The sequence below is a fragment of the Ambystoma mexicanum genome, chromosome 6q, assembly GCF_040938575.1.
Source record: "Ambystoma mexicanum isolate Mex_15411 chromosome 6q, UKY_AmexF1_1, whole genome shotgun sequence".
NCBI lineage: Eukaryota > Metazoa > Chordata > Amphibia > Caudata > Ambystomatidae > Ambystoma > Ambystoma mexicanum.
In genome coordinates, this window is record NC_090937.1 from 400,961,072 (window position 1) to 400,983,161 (window position 22,090).

At 45.5% G+C, this 22,090-nt stretch overlaps 1 protein-coding gene across 1 annotated transcript in view; it reads left to right on the forward strand.

Moving 5' to 3' along the window:
• Positions 1 to 22,090, forward strand: part of SETD7 (SET domain containing 7, histone lysine methyltransferase) — a 428,942-nt gene that overhangs the window by 332,823 nt on the left and 74,029 nt on the right. Inside the window, exon 7 of the mRNA XM_069630897.1 lies at positions 15,876 to 16,033. Within this exon, the coding sequence (XP_069486998.1) occupies positions 15,876 to 16,033 (158 nt within the window). The remainder of the gene's footprint in view (positions 1 to 15,875; positions 16,034 to 22,090) is intronic.

Genomic DNA, 22,090 nt, shown 5'->3' on the forward strand with positions numbered 1-22,090 from the left:
GGGGCTATGGTCATGGTCGAGCCTCATGCCCTGGACAATTCAACCATGACTTGCAGCCCCAGCATGTGCTGCTGAAAACAACACACATTAGTATGTGTTGCAAAAATATGTTTGTTAAAGGAGGTTTATAGTTGTTTCATATATGTTAAAAGAGGAATTATTAATAACTCATATATAGTGCTGTAAGATCATGAAACCCTTCCTCTTATTAAAACCCTTGACATTCAGTGAAAAAACATTGTTAAAGGGAGTTTATGGTTAAGTTGGACTAATAAAAACCTAAGGAATTTGTTGTGTATGGCTTGCCTGGCCAAGAAGGAATGTTGTGATGTAATGTGGGGTGTTGATGCCTGAATGTTGGAATGAATGGGTGAAGGTTCTAGCCTGGTCAGTTGGTTATCCCTCTGCCTGGGTGATGGGCCGCCAGTGTTATTGTCCTATATCTATCTTATATGTAACCCAAGTAACTGCATGTAAAGGTCTTATGTGACTGGTAATAAACCTAACAAGCTATCCTAAGAAGGCTGGATGCTGCCTCATTTAATTGGCAACAAGCTGGTCAGAAAGAAGAGGAACCTGCGTGTCAGAAGGAGTAACTAAGCTGGTGAATCTGCTGCGGGGGGTGCAGAAAGGAGAAGCGGGAGGACACACTGGCCCATCACCCAGGGAGGCAAAAGGAAGGTGATAAGCCCCATCATTTTAAAGGAACAGTATTCATAGTGGAGGCGGGAGTGCCCACTAGAAGGAAAGAGAATTGTTCCCATAAGCTCGAGGAGGGTCCATTTCCTATGAACTGGAGAAGTGCGCAGTGATCATAAGCAGGAATGGTATGCTGTACCCATAAGCAGGAGGGCACTGGAGGGGCAGAAGAAAGGAGGTTAGCTTGATGGAGAGTCTCCAGAGTTAAATGGATATTATCCTGTGTCATGCCAAGTTTGACAAAATGGATGGAGAACATACAATGAGGGGTGTGTAAGCTGGATTTCGTCGGTGTAATATGTGCATGAGCCCAAACAGCTGTTAGGTGAGCAGATGTACCGGATAGGTATGAACTGACGGTTGAAGGGAGGGCTCTTCAATCCGATGCGCTTGGTTTTGAAGTGATGACTTCACTATGGCAGCGCAGGGAGTTGGCGATTCTGTGGAACACCTGACGCCCATCAAAACAAAAGAATGGTCCGTCTCCCAGTGATATGAGCTGATGTAGCGTTCGTATTAGCATCAAAGGAAGGAGCGGGTGGGTTATCCATATAAAGGACCTTATGATGTCTCCGACGTGACTAGGAAGTATCGGACAGCGAACCCAGGCCCGCGGTATCTCAGAATCTTCTAAGGGGAAGACAAGCCGGGGTGGTGTGGTACCACATGAGTTGGTGCCACGGAACAGAGAGCGAAGTGAACCGTGCCTCTATGGCGTGGCGGCACGTAATTGCAGCGTTATCTGGTCGCGTCATGTCAGAGACTGGAATCGGTGTCAGGGGGAAGCAAGATGTTAAGAAGCGTTCTTCTTAATTATAAGACGCTCGTGTCCGACGTGGGATAGATCCGCGTTTGCCCATGCGCACTCTGACGAGAAGTTAATTATGAGCTGGGGCAGGAAAATAAAGTCTACACAGGGTTGTAGAATTGCTGGTGATAGAAGTGTTGGTGAAATATGAAACTTGGTGAAATATGAAACATACAATTTGTATCCTTTGTTCTTTGTGGGCATGGGTGTGGGTGTGTTTGTCTTGTGGTTGAAGAGTGCTTGTGCACGGGTTGTGGTGCACGCTCTGATGATATGAGTCGGTGTGAATGTGTGGCATGGGTGTGAGTGGAGGTGTGGTGTTGTGTAGTGTTCTGTTGTGTGTGTTGTGCTAATGTAAAGGGGGGAGATGTGTTGTGTAGAGTGCTTTGTGTGTGTGTATGTGTGGTGCTAATGCAAAGGGGGGAGATGTGTTGTGTATGGATTGCCTGGCCAAGAAGGAATGTTGTGATGTCATGTGGAGTGTTGATGCCTGAATGTTAGAATGTATGGATGAATGTTCTAGCCTGGTCAGTTGGTTAGCCCTCTGCCTAGGTGATGGGCCGCCAGTGTTATTGTTTTATATCTATGTTATATGTAACCTAAGTAACTGCTTGTAAAGGTCTTATGTAACTGGTAATAAACCTAACAAGCTATCCTAAGAAGGCTGGATGCTGCCTCATTTCAGAATTCACTAAAAAAACTTTGTTAAAGGGACGTTATAGTTAAGTTGCACTGGTTAAAACCTATCAAATTCAGTGAAAAGGCTTTATTTGAAGGGAGGTTATGGTTACATTCTACTAATAAAAACCCATGAAATTCAGTGAAAGAACGTTTTTAAAGGGATATTATGGTTACAAAGTAAAATCGAAAAACCCAAGAAATACACCAGTTATGGTTTGCTATGCAACCTTAACTAGTGCCACTCCCATGCACACTCAGGGCATCAAAGATGACATCACAAATGACATTATCGTTTTTTTTGGCACACAAACGGGGGTGAGGGGCGCACTCTCGTTCCCAACACATTCAGTCTCTTACAGTCCGTGTGGCGTTCTCCCCCAAACACTTTCATGCCTCTTGCACTCATTGGGGAGTGTTGCTGGTTAATCCAAGTTTGTAGCTTAAAGGAATTCTGGTATTTGTAGTACATGAAGGCAGTCAGCAAGTAACTGTCCCTCCCATTACATAAGACTTACAGTGGGGTGGGTGGGACAGTCCCCCTAGGTCTCGGGAGGATAGCTCAGGGGCATTAGTGCTTGCCTTGGAAGCAAGACGACATGGAGCAACACACGTTCGATCCACCGGGTCCGCACTTAGAAACCTCTGGGTATTAAGCACGTTACAAATAACCAATCATATCATATCATAGTTTGTCTCTCCTCAGTAGGACATGTGTTGCTCCGAGCAGCCCCTCTGGAGTCCAGAGCTCCCAAATGTTTCTTGCACATGAAGGAGGATCATGGGCGCACTTTGGGTCCCAGCACATTGAGCTCTTACAGTCCGGGTGGTGTTCTCCTCCAAGTGCTTTCGTGCCTCTTGCACTCAAGAAGGAAGCAGTAAAATCAGGTGGGAGGGGAAAAAACAATAGTGTGGCTCTCCTCAGGAGAGAATGTGTCACCCTGGGCAGCCCCTCTGGAGTCCGGAGCGCCCAACATGTCTTGCACATAAGGAGTTTGGTGGTACCAAATCAGGTGTTGCTAGTTAATCCAAGTTTGTAGCTTAAAGTAAATGTAGCTGTAGTCCATGAAGGCAGCCAGGAACCAACTCTCCCTCTTAATGGAAGACCTACAGTGGTGGGAGGGTGGGGGAACCGATAGTATGGCTCACTGCAGTAGGGCATGTGCCACCACAAGCAGCCCTATGGAGTCAGAGCGCCCAGATATTGCTTGCAGATGATGAAGGGTGCTGTGGCACTGTGGTTCCAAGCACATTCAGCCTCTTACATACCAGGTGGTGTTCTCCACAAAGCACTTTCATCTTTATATCTTTGTTGATTGATTTCTCTCTATCACCCTCCAAGAGCTCTTTGCTCTGCCTTCCAATGTCTTCCTTCTGTTCCATCTCGCCCTTGGAGCCCTTCATGTTTTCATTCATTTCATCTTTTAGCACCTAAATTATGGAATTATCGCTTTTGGGTATTTGTTCATGTTCTAAATTCGCTCACTTTAAGAAATTACTTAAGCTTCATTTTTTGCAAACAGCTTTTCACTAATACTCTTAATTTTGACTTAAAATGTTCAGTCAAGAGTTATTTTGATGGTTCATGCTTTTTGTCACTTAATATTGTTGCAAAGTTACATTATTTTGTACAGCACTTTTGGACAAAAGGGATATATATATAACTATAGCAATAAATAAATAAATATAATACCTCGAGGTGACTCATGTACATGCTCCTTAATATCTCTGGGGGACCCTCCATACCTTGCTCAATACTTAAGGATAATCCCTGAACACCTTTCTCAATATTGTCGGGCGACGCCTGCTCTCCTTTCTGAGTATTTCTAGGTGACACTGGTACGCTCTCCTCTAAATTCACTTTCCTTGCTCCTCCAGTCTCACCTTGAACGGTCGCCATTTCTCTCCTTACATCTACACATTCTTCTCTTCAGCTCCTTCTCCTACAAACTCTTACTCTAGTGACTCACTGTCAGAAACAACTGTGCCAGACTACACTGCTGGACGAGGTGAGGGTCTGCACCTGTGTAAGCCTGAGCTGGCTGTAAGGGGCCTTGGCTTTATCCATTTCAGGTCCTGGCACTATTTTGGTTTGTGTTTCACCCTCTGTGATGTTGCCGGCGCGTCCTGTACCGAGGTGGAGTCAGTCCCCTTAATTTTCAGCATATGAATTAGCAATCCAGAAAGCCTTAGTAGTTAATAAAACTCATCTGTCTCTTTGAAAGTCCTTTCCAAACAGGGAGCTTGAAACATTGCACCCCTAGTGGATAACTTCAAAGAGTTTCCGTCCCGCATCTTGGTTTCTGTTTTCCGGGAGCTGCGGAGCTGAACCGTTGTATCCAAGGAATTCTGATGTTGGTCGCATATACTGCATTTATGAGACCTGACGTTCCGCATATACTGTCATTTATGAGACCTGACGTTGCTTTGAACTGTGGTCAACTTGTAACTGTATCAAATGTTTTGCTAATTCTGCTGAGTGTCTGTAAAATAGTTCCCTTAAAGCAGTGGTCTTCAAACTTTTTTGGCCAGGGCCCCCCTGAGCAAAATTTGGGCAGGTCGGGTCCCCCCAGAAATGCCAAATGGACAGTATATATTGCGCGCCGTCACCTTCTCCCATCAAAGTCGCTGGGCTCCCTCATCCCACTCCTACCCAGTCGCTGGTCTCTCCCCACCCCATCACACACCCAGGGCTCTCCCCACTCTGCTCCCATCACTATCCCATGGTTCCCGCCCATTGTGCTCCCACCATAGTCCCTCGGTTCCCCCATCCCGTTCCCAACACAGTCTGAGGGCCAGTGGCGGCTGGTGAATCTTTTTTAAGTGGAGGGGCATTAAGGGGAGGTTCGGGGGGGTTTCCCCCTGTGAATTTTTTTTTAAATAATAGGTTAAAATGTTGCATTGTAGAGCATACTTTTAACAAAAAATGGGTAAATAGCCAAACAGTTTGCAATTGTTGCTGGGAGTCCAGGGGGCAGGCATTGATATTTTATTTCTATCACGCTCGTACACAAGTGTTTCAGAGCGTGACAAGGCAAGGGAGGGGAACAGAGGAGAATAAAACAGCGATCTTACTAGGCCCAGTGACATTGAGAACGCGCAAGTGTGAGGGGAAAAGTGCATGGAAGTGGGGAGAAGTGGAAAGTGCGAAGCAGAGGAGAAACAGATAAATAACAATAAATAAATAATAAAGGCAACAAACAGTGGTAGTGCAGCCAGCAATTTGCAAGTGCTACGTTTAAGGCAGCAGACAGGGTAGGTCTGATAAGTGCAGGAAGAAAGATGGTTCTCCTCAAGTTTTAGAGTGGCAGGGCGCTGTTCCAGTTCCATTCATACAGCAATCACTCTATCATTCACATGAGCATCCATCACCATACACTCACTCATAACGCATCCATACACATGTTTAAATAAAAACAATGAACATAAACGTACCTTCTGCATTGGCCTGTGTGTGGGTGCTGCTCCAGCTGCTCTGTCCGTATGTGCGAGGAGGCGCAGGAGCTCCCCCTCGGACATACAGACATGCAGTGCCCCAGCCAGCATTTCCAATGAGCTATGCAATGCTGGCGAAGCAAAACGCCCCAGCACTTGCATGGCTCAGTGAGCATGTGCGGCTGGGGAACTAAACTGAACTGTCAAAGGGAAACAGTGTTTCCCTTTGACAGTTCAGCCAGCCCAGGAGCACTCCATTAGCTGGATAAAGCAGCTGAGGGAGTGCTCACTGTTTCACTGGGCTGGCTCCTTAGCTCCTCCATAATGGGTGAGGGGCCACTATGCAGTTAGTAATGTTGACCATTGTTGCTGAATATATCACAATTTACTTACATTTTAACACAAAGCACCCCTTTGGGTACTATTGAAACAGTGGGCTTCATAACTACTCTGGCGGTAGCTGTGCCGGTAAAACCGGCACGGCTGCCACTGGAGTTGCATCCGGGTCTGGCACCCGCGAATGGGCAATTACTAGGTCATGCCGAGTTAGGCGGACATGATAATTGCCCTTTCGAAGGTGCCGGTAGATCCCCATTCCCATTTGAGCCCCATATGGCTCAAATGGGAAGGGGGAGCTCGGATGCACCGGCACCGTTAATAACGGTGCTGGTGCATCCGACGAGCTGAGGTCAGACCTGGCGGGGGCTGTCAAGCACCCACGAGCACAACTCTTACTATGGCGGAACGGTAGCAACGGTGCCGGTAGCTTACCAGCACCGTTGTTACTGGTCCGCCATAGTAGTAATGAGGCCCAGTCTGTGACTAAAGGAATGAATATCCATTTACAACTGTGGGCCACTTTTTCATTGTTGCCTGAGACAGTTTCATGCTTCAGCCCGCCCATGTGGGCCACCCCTGCCCATTTCTTCCAATCTAAAAAAAAAAAAAAATCTTTTTTCATGCTGAGCTCTCAGGGCCCCCCTGGGATGCACCCGCGGACCCCTAGGGGGTCGCGACCCACAGTTTGAATACCACTGCCTTAAAGGGAGATTTCTCTTTTTATACACAAGTGGTTTTGGGTCTGGCTATTTAAGCAATATAACCCGAGAGTCGGGGGCATTACCGACTCAGGTAATGCCCCCCGACGCTCGGGTTATATTGTTATTAGTACCCCGGCCCCGAAAAATTGCGTGACCGGGGCACTAAAATCTTTTTTTTTGTCCCGAAACGCTGCAGCGTTTCGGAAGAAAAGAAAAAAAGAAAATGCCCGCCGCCATGGAAAGGGAAAACGGAGTCCGTTTTCCCTTTCATGGCCGCCATCGGGAGCAGACGCACTGAGAACACAAGTGTTCCCAGCGTGTCCGCTCCCGAAAAAGGATCAAAAAGAAGTTAAGTGGGGTTGGGAGGGCAGGAGTGGAGAAAAAAAAAACGTACCTGCGTCACCAGCGAGGGACGAGGGAAGCCTCGAGCCGTGTGGAGGTGTGGAGCGGTGCCCCGCTCCGAGTCTCCACACGGCTGGAGGCTTCCCTTGTCCCCCGCCGGGGACGCAGGAACAAGAAGGTAAGTTGGGGGGGTGGTGGGAGGGAAGGGAATTAAAAAAAAAAAGACTTACCCGAGGCCCCGGCGGGGGGTGAAGGGAGCCTCTCATCGGCAGGGAGGATCGAAGCGGGGATGGCCCCGCTTCGAGCCTCCTCATTGGCTGAGGGGCTGCCACGCCCCGGCCGGGAACAATGGCCATGGAATCCCGGCTGAGGGATTCCCGGCTGGGTAACAACCCGGCGAGAGCCAATCGGAATGCGTGTTACATTCTGCTTGACTCTCGCCGGGCATTAATAAATCTTATCACCTGGGTGTTTACAAACAGACCTACCAGGCATTCTCAAAGGGGCTTGAGGTTTTGAATTGTTTGGGTACCCAGCTTTATAGCAGGGGACTTCATCTGCACAGGCATGACTCAGATGAAGCATCAAAAGATCAGCACCACGATTAGAGCACATCAAGCAAGGCACATAAAATAATGCACAAAGGTATGTGCTCCAACCACACACTCTTCCAACGACACCACAATGCTCTGCCCTGTAAATCTCCCAAATGAAACGTATAGTTGTACGTATAGTGTGCAATTTACAGTGAAAAGTACCCTAATATAAGGACAATCATTTGTTTGGTTAAAGCATTGCACAATAGAAAAGGTCAGCAACGAATCTGTCAGTCAGACTCCCACGCTAAAACATCTTACATTTCAACAACATTGCAAATGTGATTTTGTATAATATCCACGTAATAGGAAAATGATTTTCTTGTAGGACGTTGCAAGACTTCATTAATCAGATGTAGTCTACTTTCGGATGCCCAGTTGACATCTATTAAGTGTGGAGCATCAGTAGAAAAGTAAACATGTTCAGGCTTGAACACAAATCCAACATTTGGAGCCAAAACCAAAGGTTCTCTATGGGATGCCATGTCAAGGAAAAGGGTTATACAGTCTCACAGATTAGATATGATCCTTCCAAATAATCATGCAAGCCCCAAGGGGCAGGGACACAGAGGAAGGACTATTTCAGGAAGAAGGATTTTGAACAGCTAGATTACAGTCAGCTGCCCTTCAAGCACTAAATAACCTTTAGATTTGCTTTGTTAAATGTGAATATATAACGAAGCATAACAATGACACTCATTAATATTGATACAGTACAATTCTGCATCAATACAATGCACGCGAAAGAAATACTACTGTAATAAAATATCGTATATGAATGAAGGTCAGGTTTTTTTGTTTAAAAAATGAAGATGGTTTATTTTTAATCCATTTAAATATCACTGGGAAAACTTTGTCTAAAGAAAAGTTATGGTTAAGTTTACTTTAAAAAAAATGTAATTCACTGAACAGACTTTGTCAAAGGGGCTTTATGGTGCAGCACACACCTATTCAACAGCAATGGTTCCTAAGGCGAACATAACTCAGCCTCTCCCATGCACTACTCATGACATCTCGCATTTTGTTGAGTGACATGAGTAATTGGGAATTCAATGTAATGTTTCCACTTCCTTTGATTTTTGATTGCCCTTAGATAGAATTTAATGTGAACCCTAACCCAGGAACAATACCTAATTTTGGCCAGAATCTTTTTTTAAACTAACCGTTTGGGATGCTGGTATTTTTCTTTCGCTCTCTCTGTTGATCATGCCAAGTAAGAACCGTGAGAATGTGCAGGGCATTTATGTTGCCATCCGTGGCATCATGAGCCGTCCATACTGGTAGCTGCATTATGGATTTTTATTGTGGGCCAGTGGCAGAGCCAGAGGGTGCAAGCGGGCTCGGCCCCCTCCCCTGGATCCCCAGTGGTGCCAGTGCGTCCCTCGGCCTCCTGCTGGCACCCTGGGTTCTGTTGTTTTGCACTGGTACCATTGTCTAGTTCCCTCACCGACAGTTGTTTATCATGCCATACGCACAGTAAAGTGGCCATGGGAGAACCACTCGATGTGACAAGAAGAACCCAGGAAAACGTCATGGGTACTGAGTGCACCCCAGTGGTCATACAATACTACACTACATTCAAAATGTCCATTTATGAAACTTATATCCAGTAGAGCTCGCTATAAAGTCCTTTGATATATCCAGGTATCTTTTTGAAACACAGATGAGGCCGATGTAGTGTTGTCAATGCATTTCAGATTTAAAATTCCATCATCAGGACAACATCTAAAATAGTGCTTTTTTTAGATTATGGCCTGACGATGGACTTTGATTAGGAATGTACAGTACATTTATTTATGTATTTGTAATTCTTGTATAGCGCTACTCGCCCGTGGGCCTGAAAGCGCACAAAAAACAGAACAGGACATACAAGACAAATAGCCAGTATAGAGGGTATAGAGGACCATGGTCTAAGCTGATAAAACAGTTCTCTAGGACCTCATTTGGATCTACAGTCAGAATCCTTGAGGTTGGATCATTGAGGCATGTTGAGCAAACACCAGCACACTGGTGGTGTTTTTAGGAGGCTGGAAAAAAAACCTTGCACCCGAGATTTGAAAGAAGAATTAGTCATTTCAACCAACACATGCTAAGCACAGCACTAGCCTGTAGCCATCACTGGAAGTTCATCTCCAGTTCGTGCCAGATGGGCAATGCATTGTGGATATGCAAATCAGCTCAAATGTCAGTAAGTGGCGATTGGAATGAAGGAGGAGACCCTGGGGTAAGGAAGGAACGTATACCTGGTAGCATACACACAATACAGCACGCAAGAGAGAGTCATGCTTCTCCCTGCCATCTGAAAGTCACAGCAGATGGGCAGGCGTGGGCAGGTAAGCGGGGAGGGTGGAGGCGCATGCTGGGAGCAGGGTTGAAGCACGTTGCGCCATGCTGACAGAACAGAGAATGCAGGGGAGAAGTGCCTGACAATGGCAAGGGGAGTAGGGAAAGGCAGAGCGTGGTTTTTAGTGGGCAACACAACTCTTTCTGAAGTGATGTGCTTAGATCTGAAAAACAGCAGGGCCTTATCTGTTCTGGGAGTACATTGCACCCTTCTGTGCCCCATCCGAGCAAGGTCTAAGCTGAGGGTGTGCAAGAGGGCTGCAATATGCCCTTTTATCTCTGAGAAAATGTGCACGCAGCAGTGGTGACCGTTTGCAATATTGTTCCGGTAGCCAAACCAATCAGATTGGCTGTTTGTTCAACAATGCAACTGGCTGGCTCTTACTAAAAGGCCTAGACACCCTGCAGGTCTGTAAATACAAATTGGCCAATCAGGCAAATCAGGGCCCAGAAAATAGCCCTCCGGGTCCACAGATCGCTTGAGACAACCCAGACTACTCTTTCAGGACTTTCGCCACTTTTGGCCAGATTTAAAACAAACTCTTGGATGGAATTTCGGGAAAGTGCACCTTTGCCACTGAATGCCAAACTTTGGTGAGGAAGCTTGGCACAAACCCATCCAGTGGCTCAGCTGTGGGTAAGAGACAAGTTTGCCCTATGAGACGCAGAGTTTGTGGGACCCTTCTTATAACTTTGCTCCCCAACCTCTTGACAGAAACTCAAGAAACTTTAACAACAATATTCATTTGCGTTTATATTTTGTTATGTTTGGAAACTTTCATGAAGATTGGTCCAATGGCTCCAGTTATAACCATTTCAAAAAGTGCATTTAAGATGAGGACTCCAACTTAAACATAGTGGCAGGGTCAGTTTGATGACCCTGTAATAATTCAGTATTTTAGTATTATGCAGTTATCTGTTTTATTAGATTGTATTGCCTTGCACCCATCTAACAGACAAAAACGAGCAGCACTTTTGCAATATTATATAATTATTTAAAAGGTCTCCAATTAAGACATTTGGTTTCAGAAGTCTGCAGTTTATAATTGAGCAATATGGTGCATACTTTAAGGTCACAAGTTCACCCTGTGCAGCGACAACAGACAATCAAGAGCGCGGGGAAAGTCGACATTACATGCCTAGCTAGGGCTTTAAGTGGGCCTTGGTTAGCCAGGGCTCAGCCCTGGCAGACTTCAAATATTGCCCTTGAGCCAGGGCTCGGCAGGGGCTCTCTGACTTCCCTGCCACAATTTATTTACCACAATAATGCAAATAAAAATGAGTGGCAATACTGCTATTCACCAGTACATGTCACTTTCAGCCACGTTTAAAAAATGAGTTACAGAAATGCGAGTACATTGTTTCTTTTTTTCCGAAATATTCTAGTAATTGTATTTTCATTAGGATGATTTTAGTACGAAATGATCGTTGATTTTTTCCAAAAGACCTGGGATTGCAGTGTGCAGTGGCCTATTTTGATTTGATGTTCTATTTTATATTTTAATATAGTTATTCCAGTAAATATTTTACACACATTATATTTTGATACATCTTTTAAAGTAGAATTTACTCCCTTTCATATAAAAGCTTGATTGGCTCTATTAATTAGATAGGCCTGGCAGCTTTTAATGGTTCATTAGCTACTTGGGATTTGAGGCAATGCAAGACCGTTTTTGGCACCACTCCCAAATATTGCATCACAACTTCTTACAACGTCCCCCCCCCCCTTACAAGCAGCTCATTCTTCGTCCAGCCGGGCTCGGAAGCTACACAGCTACCCACATAGGACCCATACTTGACCAAGACCCACACGGGACAGGAAGCAACTATGTTCTTGCCTTGAGGAAAACCTATGGTTGAAACACGTGTCAGCACTGAAAGCACAAGCAAGCAGCCTAGGACCTAAGTCTGAAAAAGTGTACGCCAAGATGCATGTCACACAAGTGACAAATATTTCTGACTAAAACGTGCAACTGACCATCTGGCACAATAAATACATCTTTTCTCAAAGCCTAAAATGGTGTCAACTATCATTGAGGAATGAAACTTGAGCCCTTCAAATCCAAACAGGTTATCACCTGATTCAGCACCACTGTACAACAGGGTTCCAACCCCCACAAACTGTACAAGTCTACAAGTGGGACTGCAGGAGCTCTGTCCATTGGGAACCCCATATACAGGTGGCAGGAAATATAACAACAAGCAGACAAATACCTACTATTTATGGATAAACCAATGTGCGTATGCTAGGGTAGAGATCCACAGTTCCATTAAGCTCCAACCACCTGATCTAAATGATCAAAATGACCCCCGACCCCTGAGCACCCTCTCCTTAGTCCTTTATAAACCATCTTTCTTTGGGTCCATACATCCTGTTATGTACGCTTGATTAAGTGCCCTTTCATAAAAAGATTGTTTTTCTGTATTGCAACATTTGTCTTTCCCTTGCTTGGGCCATTATTTTGGGCAGCGGGCCATTATCAACCGGTATGGCCTACCATAACGGTCATTATCACAAAAATAACATTGAATGTTACAGCTAGGAACATCCCCCAAAATTCTAAAAGATAGCTTTCGTTGTTGAGAGTTGAGCATTTTCCCTTCCACGCTGCTTGTGAAAAGACGACTCAGCTTTTATACAAAATGTAACGTGTACTTTATCTCACTATGCATCTAATTCTGATATCAATGTTTTTTTTTTTTTTTTTACCATCACTGATACCTTCTCAAAAAGAGTTTAGGCATATAGAGCACTTCGAGCTTTACCAAAAGAAATTCATCTCAGGGAGAAAACAAATGTAAATAATGGTATTGAATATTTATGATTGATTACTTATCAATATTATTATTGAATTCATCTTAAAATAAAACAGATGTCAAGAATTTGAGGCTTGAGTCTCTTTAAGCCTTATACCTATTCTGTTGCATATAGGAGTTTAAACAGGAAGCCAATCCCTATCCACCAAAATATGTACACTGAATTTCTAGTAAATCTGTTAGATGGCACGGCGGGTTAAGTGCTCGCCTGCTGCGATTCACAGATGGCATCTTCCAATCCTGCCAAGTCCAACTGAACCTTTGATCCTTCCACGGTCGATAAATGGGTACTGTTTGGTTTCTGTGATAATTGTATGTAAATATGTTCTATATACAGCGCTTTGGCGAAAGCGCTATATAAATAACAAATTATTATTATTAAGTATTTCGTTTTGTATATTCTGATGTGTGCAACATTAAAATGTGCTTCAGAATACATCTGAAAGGCGAAATCACAAGTACCTAAAGATGTTTGTCAATAATTACCAGGTAGCGGGCCGGGTTTCACTACAGCCTCATTGGAGTACCTACTAGTGCAGGCATCACCTTCCTTCTTTGAAGTGCAGCAGCAAAAAGTGCTACACATGTTTTTTGCGGTAACAGCGACATCTGGTGGAAATTCGGAAAGTTACATCAAGGAAGATGTCGATTGGAAAAATGTGTTTTACTTTAAACTGACAGCTATTTGCAAAACACAATCAAAAGAAGTCAATACAAGCAGTGGACTATACCGTTGAAAAAAGAAAATATGTGCATTTTGAATAGCGGTACAACAACACGCATACTCACCTTCCTGTTTAGTCTGTACTGACTCGCAACAATCTTTATTTTGGATAGTGTTTGCAACCATATAAGTATTTCTTAATTTATTTCTGGCATGTAAGGCACCGAACATGGCGCCTTTCAGCCACTTCGCTGCCGGAAGGACATAGAAGCAGAACTGTCATCACATTTCTGTGAGCTCTCTTGTCTTTGTGTGACTGTCACGGGGGTAGAAGATCTTATTCAGATACGATACAAATGCTAGGTATAATGGACCAACGCCCGATGCTCTTTTGTGTGTTGCGCTTATCACTGGTGATCTCCAGAACTCAATCGTTTTGTTTATTTTTATTAGGTGTTTTTACTGGTTTGGAGACCATGGCTTGGGTCTGTGGGTTAATCCATGGGTCCTCTGGTTAGCCTGTAGGAGTGGAGGCACCCAGAAGACCAAGGAGAGGAAATCAGATCTGAGCCTAGTCCCTGTCCGACACTTACCTGCAGACCTGGCTCAGTCCTGGGGTCTGGGTCCATGAGCAAGTAGCACCTTGCGGACCTGACAAGGCCACTGTGGTGGCACTTGCCACTGGCGATGACCATTGGAGCTTCAGAAGGGCGACCAGGTGGAAGCCCACACAACTCACCATGGCTACTGATGGCACCCGGCATGCCCCAGGCAAAGTGGCCACCCGTCATAGCTACTGGGGTGCTTGGTTTATGACCAAAGCCCCAGCTTGAGCAGCTGGGCTTGTGCTGGTGGCCAAAGACAAAAGTATCTCCTTCTCCCATCTCTGACTGTCTGTCCACTATCCAGGAGAGGTGTGCAGCCAATGATCCCTGCCATAATGCCAGTAAGACTGATATTCTCCTCATCGGCACACCTGCTCCCCCCTTTCCTATCGCTCTCTGACTGGCCTCCCTTGGCCCTCTTCCTTCTCCCACCTGGGAGGCTAAAAACCTTGGGGTCATTTTTGACTCCACACTATCCTTCTCTCCTCACATCTCTGACATCTCTAAGAAGTCACACTACCAGCTGCACCCCCTCACAGGTATTCTTCCTTTCCTCTCCTTCCCCAAGAAGCTTACTGTCTCCAGATCTCTGGTTCTCTCTAGGCTGGACTACGGCAATAGCCTCTTTCTAAATATTCCTGCTTCTACTCTCTGCCCTCTGCAACTCACCCAGAACAGGACTGCGAGATTTGTCCTTGGCCTCAAGCCCAGGGATCGTATCTCTCCAGGACTGAAATCTCTACACTGGCTCCCAGTGGCTGCGAGGATTAAATTCAAAACCATCTGCATTGTCCACAAGGCCTTCTGGGGCCTGGCACCTCACTACCTTCAACTCTCTCTTCCTAAATATCTACCCTCTCAAGCTCTTAGCTCATCCGCCTCCAACTCCCGCAGGTCCAGTCGCTTCGCCAAGCAGCGAGTTGGTGGTAGATCTCTTTCTTCGGCTGGGGCCTCCCTCTGGAACAGCCCCTCTGTCTCCCCGAAACTTGAGGAGAACCATCTCTGGTTCTGGAAGCACCTCAAGACCTTTCTCTTTGCTTCTGCTTTCTTTCCTACTGTGCCCTGCTGAACTCCTGACTGAAACTGCATTGGTCACCTGACTACCTTTGGTCTTGGGCCCAGGTCCCCTCCCCCACCAGCTGCTCACCTGCATTGCCTCCTGGGCAAATCCTGCACTTGGGGGCTGTTTCCGTATGCCTACAGCCCCCACCAGCTCTTGACACTTGATGTCTGCACTTACCCTGCACTTGCCACAAGCTGGCTGCACTTTTTACCTATTGTTTTATTCATTCTATTTATTCATTACTGTTGATCCTATGTACTGCACAGCCCCCTCCCTCTTGCCTCCGCACTTTCCTTTCCCCCCTCCCCTGCACGTGCGCGATATTAATGTCACCTGGCCTAGTAAGATCATTGTCTCTGTCTTCCCTCTGGTCCCCCTCCCTTGCCTCGTCGCGCCTTGAAATACGTGTATATAGGCACGTTATAAATGCCATTTCATATCATGTAAGTAGGTGCAAGTAGGTGCATTAATCTTCCTGAATGAAGCCTTTAGTGCCGCTTCTAGGGTAATCAATCATGCCTCTTGCATACGCGGGTGCCGGAAAGCTACATATGTATGACCCTTGTGCTTCAGCAACAGGAAATTGACCTTTACGCAATGCCTGGTGTAACCCGGTGGGGACGGGGGGAGCTGCACATCTGCATGGTGCAGATTACTGCTGATCTTTGTAGGTCGGATAATGGATTCCCCATTTCTAGGTTTAGCTAAATAGGGACTTGGGGAGTCTATGAAAACATGAATAGATGGCAGCATTCACTAACCTGGACTCTTCTTTTTGCCACTAGGTGGACAGCAGGGACTGGTCCATTAATGGAAACACAATCTCTCTAGATGAAGATACAGTGATTGACGTGCCCGAGCCCTACCACTATATCTCAAAGTACTGTGCATCACTCGGTCATAAAGCCAACCACTCCTTCACACCGAACTGTGTTTATGACCCGTAAGTATGACACTGCTTAATAATGCAACACTTGCCAATGCATCATTTATGAACTCTCTGGACCTGTGAACAATTGCTGCACCTTGAAGTAACCTCACAGTAAGATGTGGCACAATGACAGTCATCTAAATTAAATATATAAAGCAGAGGCGTCCACTAATGAGTCTCTTCATATGAGCGCAAGAGGAACAGGTTGAACCACTATGTGCAATTGCTACCTCCCTGGTAGTAGTCTAGTGTCTTGACCAATTCTTTAGAGAGCAACTCTATGGTATGAATGTGGCACGGCCATGGTGCAAAGGTTTGCTGCAGTGCAAGAACACATTCTGTTTTATTAAGTGGTTCATTTTATGGTATTAACAGAGTCAAAATAGTCCAGAAGGATAGTTCAGAGGCAACGGCCTCACCTTGGGAACAAGATGATGGTCTGCAATATGGGTTGGAACCCCTGTCCTGCATAGAGATACAATAATATACTACGTTGCATTTTTTCAAAATGTGCCTAATCATTTCTCTTATAAGTGAAAAATACCCATTGGGGCTTTGAAGACCCAGTTGCCTGAAAGTCCTACTTGGCTCCCCCTCCCCGACTCTTACAACCTCCTACTCAATCCTTCAATCACTTAAGTGCCTTCCGCTGAACGACCTTCTGACTCCAAACAGGCAATTCAGTTATTTCCAATAGTCCTTCTTCCCCCACTTACCGAACCTTTCATTTCATCGACCTCCATGCTTGTCAACTCACCCACTTTGGTCAGGTGACACCCGCAATACGCCAGTTCACCAACCCGCCAATCCCCTTGCCTGCCCATAGGTGCCAATGGAGCTCTTAGCTGCAAAAACCAAATCCACTTTTTTCACTCGCCTTAGCAACTCAAAAGGTTGATAGGTATGCACCTAAACGCCCACAAGAAGCCCCTTTGCCCCGCTAATCAGGCTTACTAATATTCCAGACTGTCAGCAAGCTCAAACTGTTCCTGTGAGCTCCTCTGTTTCATTTCCGGACGTATTCTTCTGCCCCATGTCTCTCCTGTCTCCTAAGGAGATGTTGGATCGCAGAAAGACATCCAAAGGATACGATTCAAAGGTTTTGGTATCAAGGATTTTTATTAAACCTGATACAAATTTAATGTATGAAACAAATCATGATTTAATCTGCACTTGTAAAAAACAATTTACATAGCAGGGAACAACTTTTGTTAAAAAGAGCACATCTAAATAGTAAAAATCATCCTATTTAATCGTCCAAGCATTCATCCACATACATCCATCCAACAAACCACTCATACCAAGCACCAATGGGTGTACACTATAAAATCTATAAGAGAATTCATGACGTATAATTCATCAGAAGAATTTATAGAAAGAATGTTCAATCAATCTGTCAGGCCACAATAGATAGTATCAGTGGCCTAGGCAATTGAGATGGGTCCCAGAAGTCTCCGACCACAATCTCATCCCAATCCACACTCAACCAGTTTCGACTTATGTACTTTATTGTAGTAACGTCTTCATCAGCAGTAAAAAGTAGACATTCTAACAATGGGGGAGGAGGGAAAAAGAAAGAAAAGGGAAACATCAATACATAAATTCCCTTAGCTTAGATAATGACATGAAACGATATATAAACTCCAATTCAAAAAACACTATATAACATTATTAAAATGATCAATTAATAGAAACAAACAACAACCTGCTCTCAACCCGGGTGGAATTCTCCGGGGTGGACCTGAGGTGTCAGACAGAAGTGCTACCATCATGAATTGATGTCTCAAGGTGACAGTGGAACCAGGTCATGGACAGAGCCGATACCAATAAAAACATGATCATAATTTTGACAAGTGTGGGCACAGAATTGAAGTGGCTATAGAATTGAAGTGGCTATAGCAAGTCCAAAAGTTGGAAAATGTGAAGGAAGCACTTAGGTCACATACTTATTGTCTAACCCAAAAATATGGTTATCCTAACTGTATACTGCTACTTCTGGCAATGGTGGTTGAGCCCCCAGATGTTAAACCGGGGCAAGAGGAAATCAGATGATGGAAATTGACTAACCTTCACATACACATAGGGAGGCTGTTCGGATCTCCCTTTCATTTGTAGCTGGGTCCACCTGTGTGAGCTAATTGACAGCGTCCCAGGGAAAGTTCCTGCACACTACAATGCTGAGCGCCAGGATTGCTCCGACCTGTAAAGTGTTAATGGATATATAAACATCACCAGGTAGAAGCCCACCGTATAAGTCAAGAATAAAAAGTTGTAGGCTGACAATTCTTATCAAATGTGTCCAATTGATGACACAAAAAGCGAGGATGGATATACTAGTGACTACAAGGGTCCAAAATGGGCTGCACCGATGTTAAACATGCCTAAACGAAAACCAGGCATTTGAATATGTAAGAGTATAAATTCATTCTAGTCACACTGATGTTATATGTGCCAGAACCTTCAAGCAAGCAATTTAATGTACAAACGTTGGACTTATTCCAGTAACACTAGTGAATAAGTCTTCCCCAGTGAGAACTAGCCAAATTCGTACGGTGTGCAGTGCCAACTGGAGTTAGCTCGCAGAAGGTAGGGAACGGTAACTAAAATAAAAGCCCTCAAAAGTCTGTGGCAATATATATAGTTACCAAACATGTGATAACCTGAATAAAGACAATTCTCCATTACTGGCAGGCAGCCTCTAAAAGTCAACACCCGACGTCGTAGCGCTTACCTGAGGCACACAGAAGATCTTGTCCCACACGCGGCCGCCGGTCACCCGTCCAACAGTAAATTCCGGCAGGCAGAAGCATTAAGCAGCGCCTCATCAGTCTCTGTAGCAAATAAAATAGCGTCTGCTGGGACACGTGATCACGCATTGTGTCACATGATCCCGCAATGGGCCGTACCGCCCAAGACTAGGAACTTACTCCCTGAATAGTAGCGTGCTCGCGAGAAAACGCACATAACTTAAATGTTGGAAGCATGCTGCCTAGTCAACAATGCATTATGTACTGGGGCGGAACCCCTTACACCAGGTTTTTATCTTCGTGCAGGCATAATGTCCCCATTTTAGGGAGTCGGTTTTTTGTACCGCATATAAAAGACCAGAGTACACTATATATATTTGTGTGTGTTTGTAATTTCTCAAGGTTGAATGGCATCTTTTCCAGCACGTTGTAAAGAAATGCTGTAATCGCTTAACGTTACCCCTAAGTGTAAGGATTCTCGCGAGGGTCCTAAGGACATGATGTAAAGTCCTAATTAGAATGAAAAAGACTAGGGACTGAGGACCAGGATCCCTACTTGCTACTTATCTTGCTGAGTTTCTCATGGTAAATGGCATCTTTCTCAGCACGTTGTAAATGGATGCTGTAATAGCTTCACGTTGCCCCTAAGTTGTTTCCTGCTATGTAAATTGTTTTTTACAAGTGCAGATTAAATCATGCTTTGTTTCATACATTAAATTTGTATCAGGTTTAATAAAGAATTCTTGATACCAAAACCTTTGAATCGTATCCTTTGGATGTCTTTCTGCGATCTAATTTCATATTAATACTCCCATCCAGAGTGTGGGGTCCCCTGTGTCTTTCAGAGACCACATCCTAAGGAGATGTTGCCAACTTATTCTCAGACAAGATCACCACCCATCACCCTTCTCTCCTCAATTCACCTCTTTTCATCTGTAACTCCTCCCAGATCCCTACCTTCTCCTATTCTGCATCCCCCTTGCCATTTGCCCCTCTATCTCCCCCATGCCATGAATATATATCAGACTAGCTGCAAGGTCTAAATCGAAAGGCGAGGAAATAAGGCAATATACATGTAACAAACTAACCCATTTTCCATCTAACCATATCTGCATATGATTCTGAAATAATGTTATAAAATATCTTCTTCGAGTGGATTGTATCCTCCAATGTATTCCTCATCTTAGATGTATTCCATTCAGCTTTAGCTGCTTAGGAAAAAAATTTAAGCAGAGGGCGCCATGCGTCGATGTCGAGTCGATGGTCCCTTGAAGGCCTCCGTCGAGGGTGACGTCATCGGGTGTATAAGTAGCACGCCTGGCGCCCGTTGGCCTCAGTTCCGTTTTTCCACGTTACACGTTGCTTCGGAGATTCGGCGCGCCTCGAGTTCTGTGACGCAGTGTGAATTACTAATAAGATACGATATGTCCTCATCATCGACACCGACTACGACCCCGAGATCAGGTTTCAAAAAGTGCACATCATGCGGTTCAAAAATGTCTATCACAGACCCGCACTGAGAGTGTTTGTGGTGCCTCGGGGAAGGCCATGACATGGAGGCCTGTACAAAGTGTCAGGCGATGATGGGAAAGGCGTTGCAAAAGAGGAGGGATAAAGTACAGGTAGGTCGTAAATCCGACCATAAAGCCTCTAGCGTTGAGTCGAGGTCCCGCGAGGAGCAGTCTCCTCGACGCGAAAGCCATCGGTCCAGGTCCCGAAGCGATTCCCATCGCTCGTCGCCTTCGACAACAAAATCGAAGAAAAGACGCCACAGGTCCCCCTCCACCTCGTCCTCGGACGAATCCCCAAAAAGGATGAAATGTCCCACAAAACATTTGTCTTCCGAAGAGTGGGAAGCATTCAGGGTCAAAATGATGGAGGTGTTCGAGAAAGCAAAGCCTCGGTCCATGCCTTCTTCGGAAGCCAGCCGGGAGCGTCATCGCTCCGACACTCGCGCGCCCTCGAGCCCGGGTGATCGAAAAAGGAAGGATAGAGAACCTTCCAGGACGCCGAGTGAAAAAGACAGCTCGAGTCGAGTCAACCGCTCGAGGTCAGCGATGCCATCTGAGACCCAACGCACCTTGAAGGGCAAATCTTTGGGCTATTACATCGATGCCATCGACGCCATCGATGCCTTTGTCAACGTCGACCCCGAAGCCCACGGCACCGAAGGCTCCAGTTCAGCCAGGCCAGCCAGGGAAAGGGAAAGAGAAGGCTGTAATACCTTCAGAGCGCATTAATACACCTCTTCCACCTCTCCCAGAAAAGGTTTTCAAACCTCTTCCTAGGAAGGCATTTTTCAAGTCCCTGACCTCAATTTTTGAGGAACAGGAGAGATCTGATGAGGAGAATGTACCCTTTGGGCTGGAATATGGCACCCCAAAAGACCCAGAATGCCTGATTTCAGAAGAAAGCAGGATGAAGGACCTGGTGGAATCATTACACAATGCAAGTGGCATTGATACATCTCCTGAAAATGACTTTGGCAGGCCAGAACCAGGAGAGCATGCCAGTCCATCATACCGTCAGCTAATGACAAAGGTGGTAGATTACTTAGGATGGACTAGACTAGACCACCAACCCAATTCACCCAGGATGATTTGACAGATATATTGGACTATGGTCCCACCGAAGACCCAATACTACCCTTTCATGTAGCCTTGCAAAATAGGGTGGCCAAAAATTGGGAGACTCCATATTCTATTCCTCCAGTGAATAAATCCCTCACCTCAAAATACCGCCCTACCAGTAGCGACCCCGGCTATCTGTCTAAACATCTCACTCCCGAGAGTCTGGTCATACAGGCAGCCACAGCTTCTAACAAACTGGCATACCCTTCTATCCCTCTGGACAGGGACGATAAGCACGTGGATGGCTGGGCACGAAAGGTATTTTCAGCTCGAAGTATGGTATTAAAATCAGCCTACTCCACATGTGCCTTGGCAAAGTTTTCATACACTCTGTGGGAGTGCATTGCAATGGCGGCGGAGCATATACCAGAAGGGGATGAAAGGAAAGGATTCCTAGCCATCGTTAGAGATGGAAAGGAGGCCATGCAGGAATCCCTTCAATCTGGACTGGACACTCCGGATAATGTGAGCAGGCCCATGGGCACTAGCACGGTAATATGCAGATTTGCGTGGTTACGGAAGTCAGGTTTCGCACCAGATGTACAGAACCACCTTCTGAACATGCCCTTTGACGGGTCTCACATTTTGGCAGTAAGGCTGACGAGAGCCTTGAGAGGTTGCCGACCTCAAAAGCAGCTGCCAAGTCTTTAGGGGCTTCTATTAGGCAACATCAGCCTTTTCGTGCTCCAGGA